We start from the raw sequence: 26,556 nt of genomic DNA, 5'->3' as shown, positions 1-26,556 counted from the left end.
TGTGTGGATATTTCCTGCCTAGAGGACTAAACAGCCTATTAGAAATGTTTTCCTCAAGAATGTGTCATTGTAAAAACCTGTCTTCAGAGAAGATCTAAAACTCTGTTTTCTCAGAATGCTGTAAAGCACATTGATAAAACCAGTCACAGGGAGATTGAAGAAAATGAATGGCTGAAAGAAGAGGTAAGAGGAGTACTAGTTTTTTTATCCAATTATAAGTTTTGAATTTAATGGTGGTCTGTAGTCATCACTATGCTTCTTATCATAGGCCTCTAAGGACTGCAGAGAGAAAGGTGACCAGGATGTTATTTTAAGTAGATCACAGTTGTGTTGGAAAAACTACTTTTCAGTTTGTGACATCAAGATACATGTCCTGTCACAATTGCAATGACAAGCCAAAACTTTGTCTCTGCTAGTTACAACACTACTCTATTCGATCGGCTGTTTAATAAGTAGAAATGTACAAGATTATCCATTATGCAATTTTACGGCTCAGTCTTTCAGGGTATGTCTACACTACAATGTTAGTTCGAACTAACGGACGTTAGTTCGAACTAACATTCATAGCCGCTACACTAGCGCTCCGTTAGTTCAAATTTGAATCGAACTAGTGGAGCGCTTAGTTCGAACTAGGAAAACCTCATTTTACGAGGATTAAGCCTAGTTCGAACTTACTAGTTCGAATTAAGGGGTGTGTAGCCCCTTAATTCGAACTAGTGGGAGGCTAGCCCTCCCCAGGTTTCCCTGGTGGCCACTCTGGCCAACACCAGGGAAACTCTATGCCCCCCTCCCGGCCCTGGACCCCTTAAAGGGGCACGGGCTGGCTACGGTGCCCGTGCCAGGTGCAAGCCTGCCAGCACCCAGCCAGCAGACCCTGCACCTGGCACGGCACAGAGCCACCCACCCGATGTCCCCCAGCCAACCCCCTCTTCCCGGGACCAGGCTGGCGGCTCCCGGGAGCTTGCCCTGGACCGCAAGAGGCGGGCACCTTCCTGGGCTAGTGCGGACACAGTGGACCTCGTCCACGATCTCCGCACTAGGCACAGGAAAGTGGCCGTCTAGGGCAGGAGAGCTGCCAGCCTGGCCACCCAGGAGCAGGTGTGCCGTCCTGGGTCAGACCAAGGGTCCATCTAGCCCAGTAGCCTGTCTGCCGACAGCGGCCAACCCTAGGGACCCTGGAGGGGATGGACCGAAGACAGTGACCAAGCCATTTGTCTCGTGCCATCCCTCTCCAGCCTTCCACAAACTTTGGGCAGGGACACCACTCCTACCCCCTGGCTAAGACTACTCCATGGACCCAACCTCCATGACTTGATCTCACTTCCCTTTAAACTCTGTTCTAGTTGTAGCCTTCACAGCCTCCTGCAGCAAGGAGTTCCACAGGTTAACTATTTGCTTTGTGAACAACAACTTTCTCTTACTAGTTTGAAGCCTGATACCCATTCCTTTCCTTTGGTGTCCTCTAGTCCTTCTTTAGGGGAACTCATGAAGAACTTTTCTGAATGCACCCTCTCCACCCAACCCCTGCTTTTAGAGACCTCTATCCTGTCCCCGCTCCATCTCCTCTTTTCTAAGGTGAACAGTCCCAGTCTCTGTAGCCTCTCTTCATCTGGGACCTGTTCCCAACCCCTGATCATGTTAGTTGCCCTCCCCTCTCCCAGCCTTTCTCTTCCCCTCTCCCACCTCCTTTTCCCAGTCTCCCCCAGTTTTGTTCAATAAAGACAGAGTCAATGTTGGAAGAAACGTTATCTTTATTTTGTACATCAATAAGAAGGGGGGCTAGGGAAGGGTAAGTGGAAGGAGGTGAGGGAGGAATGGGGTACGAGCCCCCGATGGGGAGGACTGGGCTGGCTCTGCGGGCTTCTGGGGGTGGAAGCTCTCCTGCAGCCCCCCGATTGCCCCCTCTCCCCAGATGGCAGCCTGCGGCAAGTGCAGCCGGGCTGATGGCCGAGTGGTGTGATGTGCCCAGTGTGGGTACTCCGGCACTCCAAGCCAGGACTGGTTTGCAAGCGGGGCACCCCTTAGAACTGTCTGTCCAGGGTGGGGGTCGGGACCCTTTAAGCGCAGCCCTCGGCTAGCCTGAGACAGCATCTCCACGCTCTAAGTCCTCCTCTGATGCTCTGCTGGCACTGCTTCCGGCCATCCTTAAGCCCTGTTCAGGGTCCACTCAATGTGGACTTGCTAGTTCGAATTAGCAAAACACTAATTCGAACTAGTTTTTAGTTCTAGACGCGTTAGTTCGAATTAGCTTAGTTCGAATTAACTAATTCGAACTAAGTTAGTTCGAATTAACGTTGTAGTGTAGACATACCCTCCGATATTTACAGCATAGGTCTCAAACTCATGGCCCTTGAGCCATCTACAGTTCTATGGGATATCTGTACCTTCCTCCAAGTCCAGCCCCATCTCTGCTACCATCCTGCCTCTTCCTGCCCCAGCTTCACCCTCTCCCGCAGTGCACTTCTTCTCCCAAGCCTTCAACCCCGAGGAACAAGGCCTCTAGGATTACAGGCGAGCCTGGCGTGGGGTGGCAGCAAGGGTTGGGCCCCCCCACACCCACTGCAGTGGTGTGGAGTGATGTAGCAGTCTTTGCTCTGCTGCCATCTCACAGGCCAGACTGGTTGCTCTGCTTCATCTAGGCATTGGGAAGCAAAGCACCCAGCCCCAACATGGGCAGCTTAGCAGATGACGGTGGAGTAAAGCAGATTGCCCAGGGTACTATGGACTACCCTAACCTGAGACAGGGATGTTAAATTGTCTTTGCTCAGCTAATTGAGTAGTCGAAATTTCCATCAACTACTTGATTAGTAGATAAGGGGGGAAACTGCAGAGCTGCAGCAGGGTTAGCTCCCAACCCTGGGAGCTAACTCCACGGTGGCTCTGCCATTTAAATGTATTAAGAGCCACAAGCTCTTAATTCATTTAAAAGGCAGAGGTGTAGCATCTGGGACTGGGCATGAGCCGGGACAGCTGATTCCGAGCTTGCGCCCAGTCCCCCTGGCTGCACCTCTGCCTTTTAAATGTAAAAAAGCAGAGGCAGTGTCTGGGATTGGGCATGGGCCGGGACAGCTGATTCCCGGCTCATGCCCGCTCCCCACACTAAGCCTCTGCCTCCCCTGCCCCACTGCGGAGGTGCCGCTGGGGGTGAATCGGCTTTTAAGCTGGCTCCCCCCAGCACTGACTCCTGCTCCCCCCCTTGCTGGCTTTCTCTGATAGAGGCAGCAAGGGGGGGGGGAGCGATTAGTCGAGTCATTACTTGACTGCCTGATAAGCATAGGCTAATCAGGTAGTCAACTAGCCAACTAACTGCTTACATCCCTAGTATGAGAGACCATCCCATCCATAGGATGGTTTGGGCAGCTGCTGTGGTTCCCAGAGCAGCTGCACCAAACCGTCCTATGGATGGGATGGCTCTGCACATACCTCCTAAAATCTGGCTGAATTATTGAAGTCCTCAAATCATGCTTTAAAGACTGCAAGTTACAGAAAGTTTACCATTTACATTAGTTTAAACCTGTAAAAGACCCTTTCCCATGCTTCATAGGAAAACAAAAACCCCCTAGTGTCTCTACCAATCTGACCCGGAGGAAAATTCCTTCCCTGCACCAAATACGGTAATCAGTTAAACCCTGAGCATGTGGGCAAGAGCCACCAGGCAGATACCTGGAAAAAATTCCTATTAGTAACTCAAAATCTTCCCATCTAATATCCTGTCTCCATGAACTAGCAGTTGCTAATGGGCCACATGCCTTTTAGGAAGCCTCACCATACCATCCCCTCCATAATCAAGCTCAGTCCTACAAGTTTTTTGTCCTCACTGATTCCATTGTTCCGGAACTTCATTCTTCTGATGCAGTGTTTCTCAAACTGTGCTCCACGGAGCCCCAGGGCTCCACAAGACATCTTCAGGGGCTCTGCGAGGTTGACAAACTGGAAACATCGATAGGTACAAAACGTACAATCAGTGGACCGCTGGGGCTCCACATAAATTTTTACACATGGTAAAGGGCTCTTGAGCCCAAAAAGTTTGAGAACCACTGCTCTGATGGTTAATCTCACCTAATTTTGAGCCTAAACTTGTTTCTGGCCAGTTTATATCCATTTGTTCTTGTGTTCACATTTGCACTTAATAAAATAACTCCTCTCCCTGCCTGGTATTTAGCCCTTTGATGTATTTGTAGAGAGCAATTCTATCTCCTCTCATTCTTCTTTTGGTTAGGCTAAACAAGCCAAGCTCTTTGAGCCTCCTCTCGTAAGGCAGGTTTCCATTCATTGGATCATCTTAGCAACCCTTTTTTGCACTTGTTCCATTTTGAATTTATCCTTCTTAAACCTGGGAGACCAGAAGGAGACAGTGTTCCAGATGAAGTCTCATCAGTGCCTTGTGCAATGGTATTAACACTTCTGTGTTTCTACTGGAAATACCTTTCCTGATGCACCCTAGGACTGCATTAGTCTTTTTCACAGTTGCATGTCATTGAAGGCTCATAGTCGTAGGTGCCGGGTAAAACAGGCCAGGGCAGACTAAGCATCCCCTACTGCAGCTGCAGCTGCCTGTTGTGGGGTTTGCATGGGGAAGTTTTTCCTTATTATTATGCCCCATGCAGGTTCCGGGGTGATTGAGGTATGTGCTACTTAGCTTCCTGGATTCATCAGTAATCTCCCTCAACTCCAGCCTCCTCAGCTGCCCTAGAGCCAGCATGACACATCTCACAACTCAGATTATCCATGGGGTGGCTTGTGGTCTTAAGAAAGGAGGTGTTAACTACAGGGTGGAGGGCCTCTGGCCAGCACAGGGAGTCTCGGGGCTCCAGCTGTCCTGGGGGTCCTCTGGCTGTGGGGGGGAGGAGAGAGAGCCTTCTGGTCTTCTTTAGGGAGCCCTCAGGTGGAAGAGGTGGGGGCATGGGGGTTAGCCTCTTTGAAAAGGGGCTCCACCTGCTGCCCATGATAGTTATCCTGTGTTCAACCCATCTTTTTCTTTCTAGTCTGAAAGACCAGATCAACCAGTTTTTGTTTGCTTGACCTTCTGTGTTGTTTAAGGCAACAAAGGGAGCTAGTATGAGACCGAGTAAGAACTCAGAAGCTCCTGGATCATGATCCTTTTTTCAGGTCCCCTTCTCTCAAACATTACCGCATGTCTCTCTCATCTGCCATAGGTTGAAATATACCGAACGGAAGTAAGTGACTTGGAAGAATCTGCTCAGCTACTAGAAGAAGAAAATATATATATGATAAAGAGCCTGTTTAACTGCAGACTTAAGAACCTTAAAGTATCCAGGTAAGAATGGTTCTACTTACAGATGTAGTCCCAGATCCTCAAAGGTATTTAGTTCCTAACTTCAGTGAGCATTTGAATCCTAAATGATTCTGAGACCAGAGGTGACTTGTCAGGGGCAACCCATGGGGCCACCTGTCACATCACCCCCCAGCCTAGGGAAGGGCTCGAGCAACCCCACCCAGGCCCTTCCTCTCCCTGCCTCTGCTCCACCTGCACCAGCTCACCTGCTAGTCCCTCATTGGCTGCTGGCTCGGCCCTTCCCACCCAAGCTGTGGGGAGCATGTAACCCCTTGTGCCCCACCTACATGCCACCCCGTCTGAGAATCTGGACCCTAGAAACTACTTCTGCTGCCTCCACAGTCAATCAGTGTCCCTGGGCAGCAGAACCAATACAGCTTTACCATTCAAAAGAGACAGGAATAAGGGTGTTGGGGGCATGATGTGAAGCTCTGTTCACTAGCACATAGGGATCGGGCTGTGGGGGTGGCAGAGCTGGATTATCTCCTGCTGTACAGAGTCTCCCATTCACTCCCCTTCTTTCCCCCAGGCTCACTCTTTTAGGGCTGCTATCCCATGGAGTTGGGAGGATGAATTCCTCCTTCCTGCCACCTCTCTCTTGTATCAAGCTGTGGAGGCTGGACACTAGCATATGGCTCTACCCCTTATTGTTAGTTCAAATATTTGAGAGCATGAAGGGTAACTTGCTAATTCAGTTTTTTCAGTCCCAAGTACTAAGCAGAACTAAGGAAGAGATTCCTGTATAGCCCTGTAAGAGTACATTGCACAGCATGATGTTCTTGTTCTTTCACATCTAACGGAGCTAATTTGTTTCTCACAAGGGGATTGATTGAGCACATGTGATATCATAACCCCTGGTGGTACATGCTATGTTTATCACTCCTCTCTTTACTGTCACTTTCCCGTAATTATAGCTCTGTTGTAGCAGTCACAACTTAACACAAAAGGGGGTCTTTAGCTCTCCTTGTTAGAAGAACCTTGGACTGCTGCTAAGTGCAGACTGTCAGCTGCAGTCTAGACCAGCGTTTTCCGTGGACGGGGCCCTGGGAAAAAAATACCGGGCCTCAGCATGGCTGCCGGTAGGGGAGCAAAGCGGGGTGGGCTGGGAGGAGGTGGCGGCGGGGGAAGGAAGAACCAGTTGCCGGGCTGAAGGGTTGGGAGCAGCCGGGCTGTCCTGTGAAGATCAGGGCAGGCAGGTGGGCGGTCGGTGGAAGCAGGGTTAGGGGTAGTAGGGCTGTCCCGTGGAGATCTAGGCGGGCGGGCGGCAGAAGCAGGGTTGGAGGCAGCAGCGCTGTCCCGTGGAGATCCAGGCGGGCGGGCGGCAGAAGCAGGGTTGGAGGCAGCGGAGCTGTCCCGTGGAGATCCAGGCGGGCGGGCGGCAGAAGCAGGGCTGGAGGCAACGGGGCTGTCCCGTGGAGATGGGGGGAGGAGGAGGCGAGCAGGCGGCGGAAGCAGGGTTGGGGGCAGCAGGACTGTCCTGCGGAGATGGGGTGGGGCTGGCAGGGGGTAGAAGCAAGGTTGGGGGTAGTGGGGCTGGTGGCAGATGGGAGATGGGGGGGGGGCAGACGGGCAGGCGGCGGAACCAGGGCTGGACTGGGGGCGGAGGGGCTGGCCAGGGGAGAACAGGAGGAAGAGGACGGGAGAACCAGCTGCGGGAAGCAGGGCTGGATGGGAACAGCTGGGTTGGTTGGCGGGGGGGGGGGGTTGTTGGGGGAGAAGGGCTGATGGGGGAGATTGGTGGGAGGCGGGGGGAACTGGCTGCTGGAAGCAGGGCTAGACGGGGGCAGCAGGGCTGGCCAGGGGATATCAGGAGGAGAAACTGGACACCTGGCAACCCTACCCTTCCTTGCACCCTCCCTCTTAGACATCTACCCTACCCCAAGACTGCTTCTGCTCCCACCTACTGGAGTGCCCATGCAGCGCCGGGTCCCCCAAGCCTTGGCCCAGGCTGGGTGGAGGATGCAGCCGGGTGAAAACTGAAAATGTATTCATTTTTATTCTTTTTTTAATGTGTGTTTATATTTTTGGGCTGCAAAAAACTGTACTAAAAAAACCAGGTTCCAACTAAAGTAAAAAGTTTGGGAAACCCTGATCTAGCCAGCTTTCTATCCATCTTACAGTCCATTTATCCAATCCATATTCCTTTAACTTGCTGTTAAGAATATTGTGGGTGACTGTATCAAAAGCTTTGCTAACGCTGGCACTGGGGGCTTTGGAAGGACCAGAAACAACTTATTTAAATATTTATCATTTGCTTAATGAATATGCAAATATACAAATGAATGTTACTGGTCCTCCAAATGCTCGTGAATGGATTTACTGGTCCCCGTGTCAAAAAGTTTGGAAACCCCTGGTCTAGACCATGTACTAATCTGAGACTATATTTGTATTTTTTTGTGTTTTATGGGCATTTTGAAGTAGGAATACAAAAGAGCATAGTCAGTAAGTTACCTGGCTGCCTCAATCACATTTTTAAACTCTTGCACTATTCTGAGTTTGTGGTTAAATGTCAGATAGCTTTTCGAGCATATCTTTTCTGAAAACCTGGCACAGATAATTGTTCCAGTTGCTGGGGAAATATGTACAGAACTCTAAAGTCATTTATTTATATTTTATTTTCATAGGCATTTATTTCTTACCCAGGGAGCTGGCCTGCAAGTTCAGGGAGAGGAATTGCTTAGTGAGGACTTGGAAGGACTACAATGTAGAGATTATGCAGGTAATGCACATGTCAAAAAGTCATGGAACTTTATAAGTAATTTTTCAGTAAGTACTTTTCTACGCAAAGACCTTTGGGAACATTCTACTATACATGGTGATCATTTACTCCGTCACTGAAATGTAGTTACCTCAGGTTTAGCAATCTGCACAGCAATTCCACATCACAGAGCAGGACAGGAGGAAAATAATACACTGTTGTGTTAAGTGAAATAGATATTTAGATCTGTGGAAGGTAGTTTCCCAAAATGGAACAAGGCCAGGCCAGGATGCTAGGATCAACTACATTGTACAAGAATACATCTTAGATTTTTACTGCCTATGAATTATTGTTAGGGTCCTATCAATTTCATGGTCATAGGATTTTAAAAATGGTAAATTTTATGATTTCAGCTATTTCAATCTGAAAATTCACAATGTTGTAATTGTAGGGGTCCTGATCCAAAAAGGAGTTGTGTGTTTGTGTATCAAGGTTATTGTGTGGGGGTTGTGGTATTGCTACCCTTACTTCTGCTGGCAGCAGCATTATCTTCAGAACTGCATAGCTAGAGACTGGTGACTGCTGGCCAGGAAACTAGCTCTAAAGGCAGAGCTGCCACCAGCGGCAGCATAGAAATAAGGATGGCCTGGTATGATATTGCCACCCTTACATCTGTGCTGTTCCCTGCAGGGCTGTTAGTCAGTAGCCACCACTCTCTGGCTACCCATTGATAGGCAATTTCCATGGTAAACCCTAATTTAAACTTCACAAAGCATAATCCCATTGCATATCATTGTACTTCCCCCCAAAGCAAAGACAGATGCTGGAGATGAAAGCCCCGAGAGCACAGTCCTAACCATAGAGCAGAAAGTGTTTTCAGATACTCAATCTGAGACAGAAGCTGAGAAGCAAGAATACAGCTATGAGGATCTGTGGGGACAGCCAGTGTCTCCTGTTTTCAGCTCCATACTGTATGAAGATGAAAAAGATTTCCAGGTAAAGGTTTAAAATCAATGGGGCTTCTTTCATTTACTGTGGCACTACCTTTTTGTAGTCAGGAAATGAGCTACCAGCTGCACTGGGTCAGCTTTTAGTACTGTTATGGTGAAAGGTGCCGTTGATATCCACATTTGGCAGTATAGCAGTGAGGATGAAACTCCCCATGCAAAGAGTTGAAGATGCTGCCATAGAGACACTGCACCCAGAGTGCCAGTAAGGGTACTATGAGGATTCCAGTGCTCTTCTTTGTCTGAGCCTTATATCTTTCCAAACTTTGTGTTGGGAAGGGTAAATGGCCAGGCCACCTCTTCCAGACGTCACCCTCTGTGGGGAGCCTTGGGCTATGCACAGCTCTTTTGTAGTTAAAACTTGTGTTGGTCAGGGTTGTGAAAATAAACCATACACACCTTGGACTGACAAGTTTTAATGATGAAAAATTCTGGTGTGGAGAGTACTGTGCGGCAGGAGATGCCCTCCTGCTTACGAAGCTGCTTCCCCTTGTTGGAGGTGATTTTATTTTGTTAGCAAGAGAGCGGCTACAGTGCCTGCCTTACAGCAGCAAAGCTTTTGCTGAAAGCTGTGCTGCGTAGACACAGCCTTGGACTCACGCTTTCCAGGGACCCAGAGCGTATTTCAGGCTATGGAATCCCAGCTGAGCTGGCAGTTGGAATGACAATCTTTCTTTACTTGTAAACTAAGCACATTTGATACGGAAATTGTTGAACACGGAACCCCTGGAGCACATCTTTACCATGTCTCTTTAAAAATTAAAACAGTCATCTTCCTAAGAGCCTCTCTTTTGCTATGCAATTGCTGATGAACAACAATATTCTCTCTCTCTTCTGTATCTCCAGGAATACTTAAAGCTGGGTCCCCTAGAGACGAAACTAATGAGTGCAGTGGGAACAGCCATGCCTATTCATGAAGAATTGAGAGAAATGCCAAGCAAATGCCAGTTTGAAGACAGTTTTGAAACCTATAAATCAGAGGGCCACATCACATATCGCATGGTCAAATCTGTATTTAATTAGGAACAGAAAGTCCTGTTGGTTAAAAATAGATTAATATATGTTGGTCATTTAGACATGTAATTTGCAGCTCATTAAATCTTTGATCTGTTTTCCAGGTAATTTGTGACACAGCGCTTTCTGGAAGTTCTTTTCTTAAGTACCTAAAGCATTCGGGGACTGCCTGTACTACAAACTCCCACTAACATAGATGGGATGGAGCTAATGCAGGATCAGGGTCTATATTTGTCGTCTTTGGCCCTTACTTGCAGTCTCCCAGATAAAGAATTCTAGTTTGATTAGACATTATTACACACAGATAAACATAGCGGACATAAAAAGTGGAAGTTACTACTCGGTTTAAGCAAAATACCATGGGTTGAGAATAATCCAATTTATCACCGAAATACTTGGTTTAATTATTTTCTTTTCACCTCTGGAAATAAAAGATCAGCTGCATATAAATAAAAGGCAATGTGGAAGAAAACATTGTCCTCTGCGTTTGTAAGCAACAAGTAGCTAAAAGCAGTTTTATTACAAGCTGCAGCAAGGGAAAAACTGGTTCGGGCGGGGGGGGGGGGGAACAGTTTATATACTGTCCATTAGATATAATAACAATAACAATTAGTCTCCTTCCCATTACAAACACCAATGGCTAACAGTTATTTTAGTTCCACCCAGATGCTCCTTATCTCAAGGTCCCTGCCAGAGTCAGCATTCTATCCTTATCTCTGTATGAAGCCAAGCGGCAAAGAGGGATAGCTTAGTAGTTTTGAGTATTGGCCTGCTAAACCCAGGGTTGTGAGCTCAATCCTTGAAGAGGCCATTTAGGGATTGGGGCAAAAATTGTCAGGGATGGTACTTGGTCCTGCTGTGCAGGCAGGGGACTGGACTCAATGACCTTTAAAGGTCCCTTCTAGTTCTAGAAGATAGGCAATCTCCTTTAATATCTAATTACAGATCTCACGTTGTCAGGCCACAGACTTAGCCTGACTCTTGCTCTCTTGTTAACAAGATCAAGATGGCTGCACACAAATTCCCTTTTCCTGCCTCCACAGCAACAAGTAAGCCTGTGGCACCTTAAGAGACTAACAAAAATATATATTATATAATATAGTATAAAAATACAAAAAGTATATTATGTTAGTCTTTAAGGTGCCACAGTACTACTCATTGTTTTTAAAGATCCAGACTTACATGGCTACCCTTCTGAGATATTTTAATAAATGGCATTAAATTCAACCACAACGCCAAAAGTGGATTTTAAAATATATATATTCTTCCATTAAAATATTTAAAAACATGCTAGGCATATTGTTCAGACCTCTCATAGTTATGAGGCTGGCTGTGTATCTGTCTCCTTCCTCACTCTGAACACCTTAGGTCAGTGGTCCCCAACACGGTGCCCGCAGGCGCGATGGCGCCCGCGGGGGCATTTGTGTGTGCCTGCTATGTGCTCGGGACTGGCCTGGCCCCAGACACGTAGCACATGCATGGTGCCGGAGCCGGCCCCGGGCGCATGGCGCACGGTGAGCGCCGGCCCCAGGAGCGCCGCAAATTGGCTGCCCGCACTTTGGGCGTGCGGCACTTGGGGGGGTGCGCCGCCGGCCCCGGGCACATGGCACTTGAAGGGGGCGCCGGCCCCGGGCGCACAAGTGTCCCCACCCTCTGGCGCCCGGCAGGCGAACGGCCACGCCCCCTGGCGCCCGGCAGCCTCAAATGGTTGGGGACCACTGCCTTTGGTTATGTGTGTAGTAAATTGAGGGTCAGTAACACGGAGTCAGCAGGCCTAAATAGAGGCCTGTAACATGAAAACAGCAACAGGCTTGCAATCTAGTGAGCAAGACTTTGGTTCAGTAACACAGGAGCCAAGAAAGAGGCCCTATTGGTAATTGTGTAAGTTAGGTGGAGCATGGAAGGACACAGGGAGGCACCAAGTACAGACTGTAAGCCAAAGGGGAGTAGTGGAACATCTTAATAAGAAATGTCTTGGTACAAAGACTATCCAAAAACGAATGCACATACCGACCTAGGTTCAGAACCGGGTTGAGATTGACAGCATGAAGGATAAGAAGTAAGCCCCCCTTGCATAAGGTGAGGGGTGGTAACTAGGCAACAGAGGGAGGCAACCTGGTACGTAAAGAAGTGATGTACGTTGTTTGTACCTGTCTATAAAAGGACACCGCAAAGGGTACTCTCCAACGAACAGGGGGGGCGCACTAGGCGCCTGAACAGCAGGTGTCATTGCCTACACTTACAGAATGCACAGTGGCTTAACTTTGACTAACCGCTGTTACTATCTGCTATTTGGTAATAGGCCTGCTATGTGTTGGTACATTGTCAACATGGACCAAATGTACAGTGGTGTAGCGTTGAAAATTTCTGCTACCAACTGTTAGAGCTTCACATTTGACAATAAACCTGCTAGACTAATTTCAAACCTTGCCTGCATCTGTCATTTCTGGAAGCTCTCAGAGATCTCCTGTGTTGACCAAAGTGCATGGGGTCTAACACGCTCGATAAAGGGAGCATTGTTACGCAAGCAGCTGAAAGTTTATCATCACTGACAGATTGGAAATGATACACTGAACACTGGCAGTACGGACCACTGAAGTACAACAATGTACATACTATTACTTAGGGAAAAGGTGCATAGTTATGGGATGTGAATATTCCACACACCCCACTCCAACATGCTTCACAGGCAAAAGCACTCCTGCCAACAGCTTGTAGGGCGTGGATTAATTACATGGACAGGAGAGCTCTCTACTGTTGGCATAGAGCAGATACACAAGAAATCTTACAGCAGTGCAGCTGCATTGGTACAGCTGGGCTGCTGTATGCTCTCTGGGTACGTCTAGACTGCGGGTTTTTTTCGAGATACCAGCGATATCCAGAAAAAACTGTCGCATCCAGAGAACATGTTTGCTCTTCTGCTTTTTTTTGGCAGATGAGCAGATGTGCTCTTTCCGAAGCCCCTGTCTTCCACGTTCCACGAGGAAGAAGGGCTCTTCTGAAAGAGGGTTTTTTTCTGAAATTTGGCCCAGTGTAGATGGGCCAAATTTTGGAAAAGCCTCTTCCAGAAAAAAAAGCGGAAAAAGGTTATAGTCTAGATATAGCCTCTATTATAGACATATCCTTACTGATTCATCTGCTATTTGATCAGGACATGGGTCCGGTACCTCCTATCACACTGCAGGCTTAACTCAACTTTGAACATCTGTGGTTCCTTTCTTCAGCAGCCTGTTACGCTGACCAACAGCCTGGTTAGAACAAAGTGGCTGTGTCTAGACTGGCCACTTTTTCTGGAAAAGTAGTTGCTTTTCCGGAAAAACTTGCCAGCTGTCTACACTGGCCGCTTGAATTTCCGCAAAAGCACTGACGATCTCATGTAAGATTGTCAGTGCTTTTGCGGAAATACTATGCTGCTCCCGTTCGGGCAAAAGTCTTTTTCCGAAAAACTTTTGCGCAAAAGGGCCAGTGTAGACAGCAGAGATTTGTTTTCCGCAAAAAAAAGCCCCAATCGCGAAAATGGTGATCGGGGCTTTTTTGCGCAAAAGTGCGTCTAGATTGGCCACAGATGCTTTTTTCGCAAAAAGTGCTTTTGCGGAAAAGCATCCTGCCAATCTAGACGCGCTTTTCCGAAAACGCTTTTAACGGAAAACTTTTCCGTTAAAAGCATTTCCAGAAAATCATGCCAGTCTAGACGTAGCCAGTGTGTTTTATAGTTGGAGCCAAGGACTGGAGGAAAAAGGGCTTTAAAACAACAAACAGCTGTTGTACGTATATTAGTCTGAGCTAATCTTACACTGCATGGCCAGGTAAGTTAGACAGGCTTTCCTCTTAAATTGCAGGAATAGAACCAAAGCAACCTACCACCTCACAGCCGGCGCTGAGCTTCCTATGACCTACTCTGTTTACCACTTGTGTGCCCTGCTTCCTTGTAGGCTTTTCTTCACTGCAGGTGTAACTCATACACCTGCTGGGTGCATTTCAGTGTCCCATGTTGTGACACTCAGACCACTTACATAGAAAAAGAATGAGTTTCTTCCATGGCCTTAGCTGAGAGCCAGCTGGTTTTTAGCTGAAGCTCTAGAGGCTCGTGCTAAGCTCCAGATTCAGTTCTGCCTTGTCAGTGTTACCTCCTACCTAGGCAACATTCAAAGTTAAGGGTGCAGTAGTTAGGAAGCATCACCCAAAAATCCTATCCACTGCCCTCCTACCACTGCTGGTCTTTCCTCAATGCACCAGGAGTGTCATATTAATAGGCACATTCTGATCAGGACTAAAGCTACGGAGGGAAGTGTAAACATCTTGAATCCACTAAAAGCCTCTTTATCAGTTCAGCTCCTCAATGTGGTAAGTACTTTGGCTCTCATCCAGAAAAGCCCATATGCTCATGCTTAATTGTATTGCAGCCAGCCTGCTCAGGATTGAGTCTGCTTTGTATAATTTGCCTGTTGTGGATTACACAGCTCTACAGCTGGTTTATGTAAGTAGCACTCTTTGGGAGCAAAAGTCCCAGGAGTGTCTATCACTTATTTAATTTTTGTTCTGGTTTTCCAAGGGCTTTAGACTCAACTATAACAACTGTGTTGGGTAACATTGCAGCAACACTTACATGGCCATCCCTGTGTATTTTGGGGCCATGTGCCCATTGGGCCACCTCACGTGACGGTATAAAAATACAAAAAAGGAGCAGTAGTTTTTTTCCAAAGTGATGCAGACACAGAGGCAAATTGATTTATATACTACAGTAGCAGAAAGTAGCAATAGGAGCAAGGTTAGCTCATGTCTCTCAGCATGCTAAGTCACTGGGGTGATAAAAGACAGGACTATGCTTTGAAGATAGGATTGGCTTTTGGTTTTCGTTCCTCTCTAGTAATGCTGTGTATGGAGCAGAAGTAATGTGGTTTGGGTGCACATCATGATGCACTCCCGTACTTTGTCAGTTTTTGTTTAACATAACACGGAATTCCCAGTCTAGAATTTGTTATTTTTGTAAAAAAACATTTAAAGGATTTCAGGTGCATGCTGTTTATCACCTTAATGCCTACTCAGTGCTGGGGTTTGCCTAATGTTTCTCCTGTAAGAATTACTCAGTGACAGGAATCAGTGCTACAGAGCTATCCTAGTGGGTTCCTCCCACCCTGTCCAGGGACATGGTGTGGTACCATCCCACCATGCAGCACCTTACCTCATGCTTTTGCTGTCATAGTAGGCAACGCTGCAGCATGCTATTTGGGGCTTGCTATTGAGCGAGCACTTTCTGGAACACTAGATGGGATTTCTTTCCTTCCCTTTATGCTTTTGTGTCTGTCTGTATTCATCTCTTGGCCCCTCTCCTGCCCAGTGTGAATCCTGCCCTGTGTTGTCTCTCTAGTTCTCCATGAGGAGCTCCTAAGATCGGTCCCTACTACCTCAGCTCTTTCCTCATAAAGACAATGAAGCATTCCAGCTCTGTACAGAAGCTATCATTCATAACATGGCTAACAAATTCTGCCAATAGCCCCACCAGAACTATAATCAAAAGCAGGAGTCCTTGGCAAAGGCCCCAGTTTTGGCTGAGTTTCTAGGCAAAGCCATCCTGGAGTTAGGGTGAAAAGACGCAAAGGAAAAGCTTGTAGGAGACATACAAGTGAGCCGGTAGTTGCTTGAGCAGAGATGCAGCTACATCAGCTGCAGACTTGCCAGAAAATAAAAACCATCTAGGGAACATGCAGGTGTGTTGGGTTGGCTCAGGGATGCAAGTCACCACTATTACTCCAGTCTTGTTAGTGTCTCCATGAAAACATATGGCACACATGCTGTCACTGCAGCAGCAAGACTTGGATCCTATGGTTAGAACAGAATGTAACATCAGTCCCCCAAATACACTTCTACACTGAAGTGACTAAAAATGGCATCTTGCTCACTTTATTTGGTTACATTCTGGCTTATGGATTGTTAGCACAGGTAGGTAACTCACTGGTGTGCGCGCTGTTTCCCCTTCCTACAGAGAACAGGAGTTATTACTGACACAAAGCCTGGTGTGCATCAGCTCAACCTGTGACAGCTCATGCTTTTCTTCTATAGAGTGCCAACCTGTTCACCTTTGCCCCAAGATGTTATTGTCTTTGGCCCAAGACACTGGGTGAGGCAAGGGTGCTCAGTTCTATTCTCAGCTCTATCATTGACTGGGCAAATCACTTAATCCCCATCCCTCAGTTTCCCAGTCTGTACAGTGGAACTAGTGTTTACTTGCCTTAAGTTTTTCAATCCTCAATAAAAATGCATAGCAAGCTAATACCAGGGACATCCCAGCTTCCCCCAAAGTAAATTACCTAGATATGGGGGTGTCATCCTCACAGCCTATCAGCACCAACCAAGGAGAGGCCCACTCACCAGTCTTGCCTATTTTAGTGCTAGGAAGACATACAAAGGTCAAAATACAGCCCTTCTTAACTGATGACAGGCAAGGAGAAATGGCCTGAGGTAAAAAGGATGAAGTTTGATAAGGACAAATGCAAAGTACTCCACTTGGGAAGTAACAATCCGTTTCACACATATAGAATTGGAAGCGTCTGTCTAGGAAGGAGTACTGCAGAAAAGGGTCTAGGGGTCATAGTGAACCACAAGCTAAATATGATTCAACAGTGTGACACTCTTGCAAAAAAAGCAAACATGATTCTGGGACGTATTAACAGGAGTGTTGTGAGAAAGACACAAGAAGTCATTCTTCCGCTCTACTCTGCACTGATTAGGCCTAGGTTGGAGTTTTGTGTCCAGTTCTGGGCACCACATGTCAAAAAAGATGTGGAGAAATTGGAAAAGGTCCACAGAAGAGCAACAAAAATGATTAAAGGGCTAAAACATGAGCTATGAAGAAAGACTGAAAGAACTGGACTTATTCTACGTCTACACTGCAAGCTTCTTGCGCAAAAACAGTTTTGTGCAAGAGTTCTTGTGCAAAAGTTTTTGCACAAGAGAGCATCCACACTGCCATGTGCTTTTGTGGAAGAGATGTGCTTGAATACTCAAGGAGCTGATAGAGGAGGTATCTGAGCCTCTAGCTATCATCTTTGGAAAATCATGGGAGATAGGAGAGATTCCAGAAGGCTGGAAAAGGGCAACTATAGTGCCCATTTATAAAAAGTGAAATAACAACCTAGGAAACTACAGACCAATTAGTTTAACTTCTGTGCCAGGGAAGATAATGGAGCAAGTAATTAAGGAAATCATCTGTAAACCCTATCATCTTGCCACCTTCCAAGTGAACAGCCAGCATGGATTTGTAAAGAACAAATCATGTCAAACCAATCTGATAGCTTTCTTTGATAGGATAACAAGTCTTGTGGATAAGGGAGAAGCAGTGGATGTGGTATGCCTAGACTTTGGTAAGGTGTTTGATACAGTCTCGCAGCATTATTCTTATCAATAAACTAGGCAAATACAACTTCGATGGGGCTACTATAAGGTGGGTGCATAACTGGCTGGATGACCGTACTCAGAGAGTAGTTACTAATGGTTCACAATCCTGCTGGAAAGGTATAACAAGTGGGATTCCGCAGGGGTCTGTTTTGGGACTGGCTCTGTTCAATATCTTCATCAATGATTTAGATATTGGTATAGAAAGTACGCTTATTAAGTTTGCAGATGATACCAAGCTGGGAGGGGTTGCAACTAATCTGGAGGATAGGGTCATAATTCAAAATGATCTGGACAAATTGGAGAAACAGTCTGAGGTAAACAGGATGAAGTTTAAGAAAGACAAATGCAAAGTGCTCCACTTAGGAAAGAACAATCAGTTTCACACATACAGAATGGGAAGCGACTGTCTAGAAAGGAGTATGGCAGAAAGGGATCTAGGAGTTATAGTGGACCACAAGCTGAATATGAGTCAGCAGTGTGATGCTGTTGCAAAAAAAGCAAACATGATTCTGGGATGCATTAACAGGTGTGTTGTGAGCAAGACACAAGAAGTCATTCTTCCGCTCTACTCTGCATTAGTTAGGCCTCAGTTGGAGTATTGTGTCCAGTTCTGGGCACCTCATTTCAAGAAAGATATGGAGAAATTGGAGAGGGTGCAGAGAAGAGCAACAAGAATGATTAAAGGTCTAGAGAACATGACCTATGAAGGAAGGTTGAAATAATTGGGTTTGTTTAGTTTAGAAAATAGAAGATTGAGGGGGGACATGATAGCAGTTTTCAGGTATCTAAAAGGGTGTCATAAGGAGGAGAGAGAAAACATGTTCATCTTGGTCTCTGAGGACAGAACAAGAAGCAATGGGCTTAAACTGCAACAAGGGAGGTTTAGGTTGGACATTAGGAAAAAGTTCCTAACTGTCAAGGTGGTCAAACACTGGAATAAATTGCCCAGAGAGGTTGTGGAATCTCCATCTCTGGAGATATTTAAGAATAGGTTAGATAAATGTCAATCAGGGATGGTCTAGACCCGTGGTCACCAACAGGTCGACCAGTCGATCGCGAGGCGTCCTGTCTGCCCCACCCCCATTTTCCTCCGACCACTGAGAAGCCCCACTACCTACCTCCAGTGAAAATGGAGGTAGTGTCGGCTTCCTGGGAATGGACAGAAGTCCTGCAGCTTAGCGCCACTTCCGGCAATCCCGGAAGTAGTGCTAGCTGCTCTGCCGGGTGTTCTGTGGGAGGGAGCATCGGCTCCCTGAACTGCACAGGAGGGGTGAGTCAGCCCCGGAGGAGGCGCGCGCAGGACTTCTCTGCGCCGGGAGAGGTCAGCCCCCTGGGCAGGTGCACACGTGGAGCTTCCCTGCGCAGGGGCGGGGGCTGGCCCTGGGGCAGGCGCATGCATGGCTTCCCTGCACTGCAGGGGGGGGGGGTTCGGCCCCGGGGCAGGCACGCACTGGTTTCCCTCTGGGGGGGAATCCTGGGAGGAGGCAGATGCAGGGGACTCTGCCTCCACTGGCACCCCACTCCCCAGCCACAGAACTCTGTCCCCACCTACAGAACTCTGTCCCTATTCCCATCCCCACTCCTCGAACTCTGTCCCCACTGGCACTCTGTCCCCTGCTGCAGAACCCTGTCCTCTGCTTTCCCAGCACCGTTCCCTCTCCTCTGCCCCCAGCCGCAGAACTCTGTCCCCACTGGCACCCTGTTCCCAGCTACAGAACTCTGTCCCTATTCCCATCCCCTCTCCTCGAACTCTGTCCCCACTGGCACTCTGTCCCCAGCTGAGGAACCCTGTCTTCTGCCCTCCCAGCACCTGTTCCCTCTTCCTTGCCCCCAGCTGCAGAACTCTGTCCCCACAAAATGTATAATTTTAAATGCTTCATTTTAGATTTAAATAGCATGAATAAAAAATAGACCATTTATTTCATAACTATAAACACGTGATGATTTTAATTTTATATATCGCATAATTTAAAAATAAACTGTTTATCAGAGTGTGTAAGTAAGGGCTAGGGCTAGCCAGTGATGGACAGGAGGAGAATAGAAAGAACGGGGCTTCAAGGAAGGGGTGGGGCAGTAGATCTTCGCCTACTTGGCTCTTAATACACTTTAAATGCAGAGAGGCAGCAGGGGTAAGTCCAGGACTCAGTGCAAGCCAGGACTGAGCCAGGCTCCTGGCCAGCCTGCTAAAAAAGTTTACTGGGAGGGGAGAGGGAAGGGGAAATGTCTGTAGTCTACAGCAATGGTGTGCAACCTTTTTTCATTTGCCGAATTTGGTTGAGGGGAAAAAAAAAGGAAATGGCCCCTTTAATTGTCAGGCTGCTCTCCTGCCACTCCCCCACCCTTGCCACGTGTACATCGAGCGCCAAGCCAGGAAGCCAGGAAAAGTGGCCGGCCAGATCCAAGCACTGCAACCTCTCCAGGAAAGCATCCGCAACCCCCAAGGGAGTCATGACCCATGGGTTGCACACCGCTAGTTTATAGCATTAATCAATAAGCTTTTGCTCATTGGTTAATCAACTATACTACTACATCCCTAGTCCATAGCAGTAGGGGCTTTTTGCACCTGGCAGGTTTAACCATGCTGGATGGGTCTGTGGTGGAAGGGGCCAGACAAAACAGACACTTTGATCCTCTAGCTTGGGTGTTAAACACAGGAGGATTACTAGCCCAATAAACAAAATGTGATAGAAACAGCAACCGAGAAACCGACCATTAGTTTGTGCCATGGTCTTCAGGTGTCAGTGACCTACCTGTTCCCTAGTGTCTGCATTTTCTTAAGACCTTTAGATTGATCATCATCCATGCAGAGTGCTCTAAAAGCTTAAATTTACAAATACATGTAATGTCCACTATTTCTCAAATTGACACCAGTGACTGAGGTTCTTGTGATGACTTTGGCCAAAATATATTAAAATGAGAGGGAAAGTTCCATTGCTCTGACTGCTTTGATTCTCTAATATACACCATAAGGTTTTATTTTTTTAAATTCCCCACCCTGGTTTGCTTGCTGCTTTTCCGTTTTTTCAAATAGATCGATCTCTATGATCCCTCTGCAATAAGATCTCCTCCTCCAGTGCTCATTAAAGGTGTTGCCATGATCATGAGGGTTAGCCAGCAGCCTGGAGACTAAGGGGTTAACTATGTCCCTCACCTAGCCAGGTGGAGTGGCCAATAGGAAGGAATTTCAAACTGGAACAAAGGAATTTTTGCTTTTTCCCTCTCTTTGGTCCTGGGCAGTTCTCTCCAGCTGCTGAGGGGTATAGACACTGTCTCCCTCCGAGAAAAGACCTTCTTCACTTTCTATAAGTAGGGTAAACTTTAGATAAATCTGTTTAATTGTTTTATGGTTTGGGTATGGGATCTGCTGTCTGTGCACTTTTAAAAAGATGTTTTGGCTTTTCTTTGTAATTAAGTTCTAGGCCCATAGAGTTTCTCCATGAGTATATTTTGTTACTTTTCCATCCGGGCATTATGCTTGCAACAGGAATATTGTAGTGATAAAAGTTCTCTTTTCCTTTTAGAAACCTGGTATTGGTTAATGGTGGTATCCTGCTTTTTACTTTAGGGGTGAGATTTTCCCAAATGGTCTCGGCCCGGTTTCTTTTTTAATTTGGGTGGTGGCAGCGGAAGTTTTATTCCCAAAAATCTAGGATTTTAAGATTTTGGGGGGAAGTTTTATACCAAAGCCTGGTAGATAAGGTTTTAGGGTACACGTGCTGGCTCCCACTTCTGCATTTATTGTGCCAGAGTGGGAAAGGAGCCATGACAGGTGTACAGAACAGCACAGAGAAGACAGCACCTGTGCAGGAGTTTCTGCTTTTACAAATATAACAATCCAGCCTAAGGGAATCAGGCACTCACTCATAATTGAAAATTCACAAGGTGCTTACTTTGGCTTAGGTGCCTTTGGAACTCCCAGCCTTAACAGCCTATGGACATGAGAACATGTTACTCCTGAAGGAGAGCAGCCATGTGGGGTTTTGATGCACTGGTGTGCATTGATTGCACAGCTTTAGTTGACTTGCCTTAACTTTCTTGAGTGACCCTGGCGCAGGTAGACATGGCCCAAGGAATGCCAAGTTAGGTGGTATTTTGATTGTCAGGACAAACTGCGGGGAACCCACCTACTCCTGCTAACATTAAAACTACCACTTGCCTTATCACTTGGATTAACTACACCTTTTGCATTTTACACTATGTTCTAAACCTGCATTAAAATAGCAATAAAAATATGCCAACTTCTTTTAACTCAGGTGAGCAGCTCAAGAATCCCTGTACAACATCCTAATGATGACCATGAGCTGCTCTCAGGCAGGACTAGCAACAGACTTTGCTGGGCCCTTGGCAAGGTAAGGGAGGCCTTCCCTTTAGGCCACCCTGAAGATGAAGCTAGCCTCCCCCACCCAGTTCTCAGCATCACATAGGGCTCGGGCTGCTGCTGCAGCCTGGAGCCCCCAGCTCTTTTAAATTGCCAGGCTCCAGGCCAACTGCCCCTTTGCCTCCTCATGTGTAGCCTTGCCCTCAGCTAAGCTGCTGTGTCTTCACTGTTATTTTAACCTGTTGGGTAGCTTTTGTGAGCCAACCCACTTTAACATACCTTTTATTTGCAATCAAGATGTAGCTGTGGTCCTACCAGATTCATGGTCCACTTTGGTAAAATTTCATGGTATAACACTACAGGTTGTGGGAGGAGTCGCAAGGCAACTGTAGAGGACTGCAGTATTGCCAACCTTACTCTTGTTGCTACTTGTGGTGTTGCTATCCTTTGGAGAGTGGCAACTGCTGTCGATAAGGCCAGCTCTCAAGGCAACAATGCAGAAGAGAGGATGGCATGGTATGGCATTGCAACCCTTACTTCTGTGTGAACATCAGATGTGGGTCTGACCCAGCCCCAGAAGAGGATCTCTGCAGGAAAAGAAGTCCAGTCCCTCTGCAGCCTGGCCAGGACTAGTAGCTGGAGCCCAGCACCTGGTAGGAAGCCCAGCCAGGGCACCCCAGTCCTCCTACTCCCCAGTTCTCAGAGGTAAAAGGGGCCTTGGTGGACTGTTTGAGGGATGTGGGAGCACCCACAGTGTGCTCCTTCCCCCTGACTACTCTGCCCATCCATAGAACTGGCATTGCCTGCCCATACCATGCCACCCTCACTTCTGCACTGCTGCCTTCAGAGCTGGGTACCTACCCAGGAACCACTCCTCTCCAAATGCCCAGCTGTCAAGGCAGCATAGAAGTCAGGGTGGCAATATTGCAACCCTCCTACAACAGCCTGATTTCATGGGGAAGTCTGCTATGAATTTGGTAAGGCCCTACTTATAAAACAAGGCCTTCACCACATCAGAGATTCTTCATTCTAAAGATTATAGCCCTTTGTTGGTTGCAAACATACTTTTCAAATGAATCTGCGAAGTAGAAGATAGCAGCCTGTTAGAGCATTAGTGGGGGATACAATAGGTTCCAAACCTTTTACCAACCTGTACAGACAATATGCCCATCTTACTTTCTACAGAATAGTGGCTTGGCCCTACTCTCACATTTCTTTAGACAGTCCTTAAAGTTACTTGTGTAGTTGCCATTTGACAGTGCATGCCAATATAGTCAAGTTTTAAGCATCCCAGCAAACCTCTGAACAGCTGAGAACAGCCCTACTAGATTTCCCTCATTATGAATAGGAACTTACATCCTTCTTCCTGGACTATGCGTAAGCCTTTTGCTTTCACGATGGGAAGTGTCTCAGCAAGCTGCTTCTAGCTTGTCAGGCTGGAACATATGAGGCAATCATCTAAGGGAAACTGGTACATGTCTGTTCATGTTTCTTTCTATGTTACTCAATGACAAACGCCAAGTTGCCTTCTATAAGCATTTTAAGAATGTTAGCAGACACCAGACATCAATGATTTCAAGTAACAGATCCAGCTCTTGGCAAGAGGCTAGATTCGCTTGCTTCAATAAAACCAAGATGCTGTACCACCATGGGGAGAGGCACAATACAAAACATCTAGACTGATTCACACTGGTACACTTCCTAGCATGAAATATACGCATAGACCTGGTACCCTAAGTAACAAATCCTTGCCTATTTTAAAGACAAAAAGAAAAAAGCACTTCAGACTTTTATACAGTAACAAAAGTTCTGTGGAAGCTGCATTTTATTTGAAAATCCACCCATTTCTGCTAACATACATTTTAATATTTTAAACAAAAATAGAATCTGCAGAGACAATGCAGCAAGTATGCTTAATTCATGTACAGAATTGCTTTCATATCATTGACTATCCTTCTGAAGGCCCCTTTTCACCCAAAAGTTATGATATATTTACACAAAGCACCGATCAACAGTGCTGCTTTAAATCTTCATTAACTAAATTCTTGCTAGACATGTGTAAAGATGCTACTTCCCTTATTTTTTTTTAAAAGGTATATGAACAATCATGGCATTAGCCAAATAAAAAAAAAATCAAGTCTATTTTCACATAATTCCACCGAGTTTTTTAAGAAAAGGAAAGTCTTAAAGTGAAAGCAATTCCTCACATTCATTCTGGAAAGGCCTTATGTCAAATGTAAAATAATGACATGCCAAGCACAAAGCAGTAAAGTTCCTTCCCAATTCACTAATGCTGAATGAAAAATGTAGTGCTTCCCCGTGTCAGTTAACTGTTCCCTTGCAAAATCCTAGGCACAGAATTGACTATAAGGATTAATGCATTTTTATTAACTTTCTGGATTCCCACAGACTGAGAATTCATAAGTTTCAGGCTTTTAAAATAGTTAGTGCTCTATATGTGTCAGCTGAAAAGCATTTTGAATCAGAATCATTCTTATGGATAAAAATCAGACATACTGTATACATCCATACTCATTTCCATAAGGAGTTTGATACAATATTAATATTACTTAACTTGATAATCATAAATAAATACAAACAATACATAAGGAATGTCTACTGCAAACTGAATATATAATTTTTTTTTTTTAAAGAAAAGTTAATTTTCCTTATTGTGTCTATATTTTGTGAGGACTGAAGAAAAGATAGCCACAGAACAAAGTTAGGATTTGACCCCTCCCAAAGAAAACCTTGTTTTGAGTTTTGGTAAAGGACACACATCTTTTCCCCACAGCATTTCCAATACAAATCTTACAGTTTCAGAGTAAGAGCTTCTCTTCACATGTTACTGATTATGGATATTAATAGGAGTTGAATGTACTGACGTGTTAGTCACCAGAACAAAAGCTTAAATCAGAGGAATTCTTGGCTTTATACCATGTATTGACACTTTCCTGAAGAGTTGTTCCAGTTTCCTTTGTGAGCCTTTATGATTTTCCTGCATCATTTTAAAGGAAGAGGAGAGTTAAAATACAGCAACTTGGATTTTGCTGGAAGTAGGGGGTTTGCTGTTGAGCACTTTTTTTTGGAACTGTTCCTTTCTCTTCCACCTGGCACGATTACATAAACTGAATCTAGAAAGACAAAAATATTAAAAGTTAATTTTTCTTTACCCATTATAATGAGACTAACTTACGCCTTATCCATACTTAACAGAGATTGATGCTCTGGAGATGGATCTTCCAGTGCACGATTGAACAGGTCTAATAAGGACCTGCTAAGTCAACCTCCGATGGTGTCTCTGTCAGCCCAGGTACTCTATGGGTCATGAGAAGCCAGGTAAGTTGATGACAGAGTTTCTCCCATCAACCTCCTGCAGTAATAGGGACACTGCAGAAATTCAGCTGAAGGGAAGTGGACTCGTTACGCAACTTCAGCTATGAAAATAATGCATCTTAAATCAACTCTCTCCCCTAGTATAGACCTGACCTCAGAAATAAAGGTTTCTCTGATCCCTTAGCACTTGGACATACAAATTCCTCCATATCCAGACTATCAGAAATAAAAGTTTCAAAGATGCTGATCAGGATAAAAATTTACAGCAACAATTAAGATTCATACAAGCCCTTCGGATTTCTTCTGTATATTATTGTGAACTGGTTGCACTATTTGTCCAAAAGACAAGAAAAAATGAAGTAGCCATCACAACATGGTTGCTGTCTAAGCACTGTAAAAAATTAATCCACCACTAAGGGCTTGTCTCCACGATGCAGTGGATGAATGCTACAGCAATTGATGTCTTGGCCATCAATTTAACAAGTCTACTTAAACGCGATAAATCGATCTGAATGCTCTCCCATCGACTCCAGAACTCCGGCAAGATGAGAAGAGCAGCCCCGCTGACCTTACAACACAGAACATGCCACCATAAGTATGTCAATGTCAGCTATGCTATTTACATAGCTGAAGTCATGTAGATTAGATCAATAGTGGGGGTTAGTGTAGACAAAACCTCAGACATAAAAGGAAAAGCTCGAAGTACTGTTCTCTTCGGCCCAGAAAGATAACCTAGGGAAAACAGGTAGTCCTGTAGCACCTTATAGACTAAACAGCTGTATTGGAACATAAGCTTTCATGGGCAAAGACCCACTTTGTCAGATGCATGTAGTGGGTCTTTGCCCACGAAAGCTTATACTCCAATATAGCTATTAGTCTATAAGGTGCTACAGGACTACTTGTCACTTTTGCAGATCCAGACTAACACGGCTACCCCTCTGATACAAGGGAAAACAGAATACTATGCACACTAAAATCAGTTCTTTTGCAAGGTACTAGGGTGCTGTGCCCCCTGCTCGCTACATTTGCCCACCCCCATTCTCTCTGGGGGTAGGCAGCCCCAGTGCTCCCCTCAGGCTGTGGGGAGGACCAGGCTGAGTTTGTGCCAGCCCTGGGCTTCTGGGGAGGCTCCAGGGCTGAGGCTGCAGCATGACAGCCCTGGCTCTCCGGCTCCCCCAGCCACTGGAGCTGGAGTCTGGCAGCAGATGGCAGAGCGTGGCGCTAGAGCCACTTCCCACAGCTGCTTCTCCTTTCAATTCTGCCAGGGATTGGGGGGGGAGCAATACAGAGAGACATGATGATGTCACTCTGTTGTCCCATAGGAATTTTTTTTATAGAGAGATTATTTCCAAAGTAGTTTATATTTGCACACACATTATATACATCTTTACAAACATTTAAAAGCAGAGAAATTAACATCACTGCTGATGGAAAAGAAAACTCTAATGCTATTACTGTATAGTACCAGCCACTTTGTGTGTTGTTTGAATAC

General features: G+C 46.1%; 2 protein-coding genes across 11 annotated transcripts in view; one reads left to right on the top strand and one right to left on the bottom strand.

Annotated features, from left to right (window-relative positions):
* CCDC83 (coiled-coil domain containing 83) overlaps window positions 1-12,440 on the top strand; it is a 56,585-nt gene extending 44,145 nt beyond the window's left edge. For both annotated transcript variants that reach the window (XM_075919413.2, XM_075919414.2), the window contains exons 7-11: window positions 115-183; window positions 5,157-5,278; window positions 7,921-8,015; window positions 8,806-8,990; window positions 9,848-12,440. In XM_075919413.2, the coding sequence (XP_075775528.1) occupies window positions 115-183; window positions 5,157-5,278; window positions 7,921-8,015; window positions 8,806-8,990; window positions 9,848-10,024 (648 nt within the window). In that variant the 3' untranslated portion in view covers window positions 10,025-12,440. The remainder of the gene's footprint in view (window positions 1-114; window positions 184-5,156; window positions 5,279-7,920; window positions 8,016-8,805; window positions 8,991-9,847) is intronic.
* An 11,095-nt stretch (window positions 12,441-23,535) lies between these two features.
* Window positions 23,536-26,556, bottom strand: part of PICALM (phosphatidylinositol binding clathrin assembly protein) — a 114,837-nt gene continuing 111,816 nt past the window's right edge. For all 9 annotated transcript variants that reach the window (XM_075919406.2, XM_075919405.2, XM_075919404.2 and 6 more), the window contains one exon: window positions 23,536-24,862. Coding sequence is in view for 1 of the 9 variants with exons in the window: in XM_075919407.2 (XP_075775522.1) it covers window positions 24,848-24,862 (15 nt within the window). In the remaining 8 variants the exon portion in view is untranslated. The remainder of the gene's footprint in view (window positions 24,863-26,556) is intronic.

The sequence above is a fragment of the Pelodiscus sinensis genome, chromosome 1, assembly GCF_052426305.1.
Source record: "Pelodiscus sinensis isolate ZL-2025 chromosome 1, ASM5242630v1, whole genome shotgun sequence".
Lineage (NCBI taxonomy): Eukaryota > Metazoa > Chordata > Testudines > Trionychidae > Pelodiscus > Pelodiscus sinensis.
The sequence above is the reverse complement of the archived record's forward strand: the minus strand, read 5'-3'. Positions and strand labels throughout refer to the sequence as shown.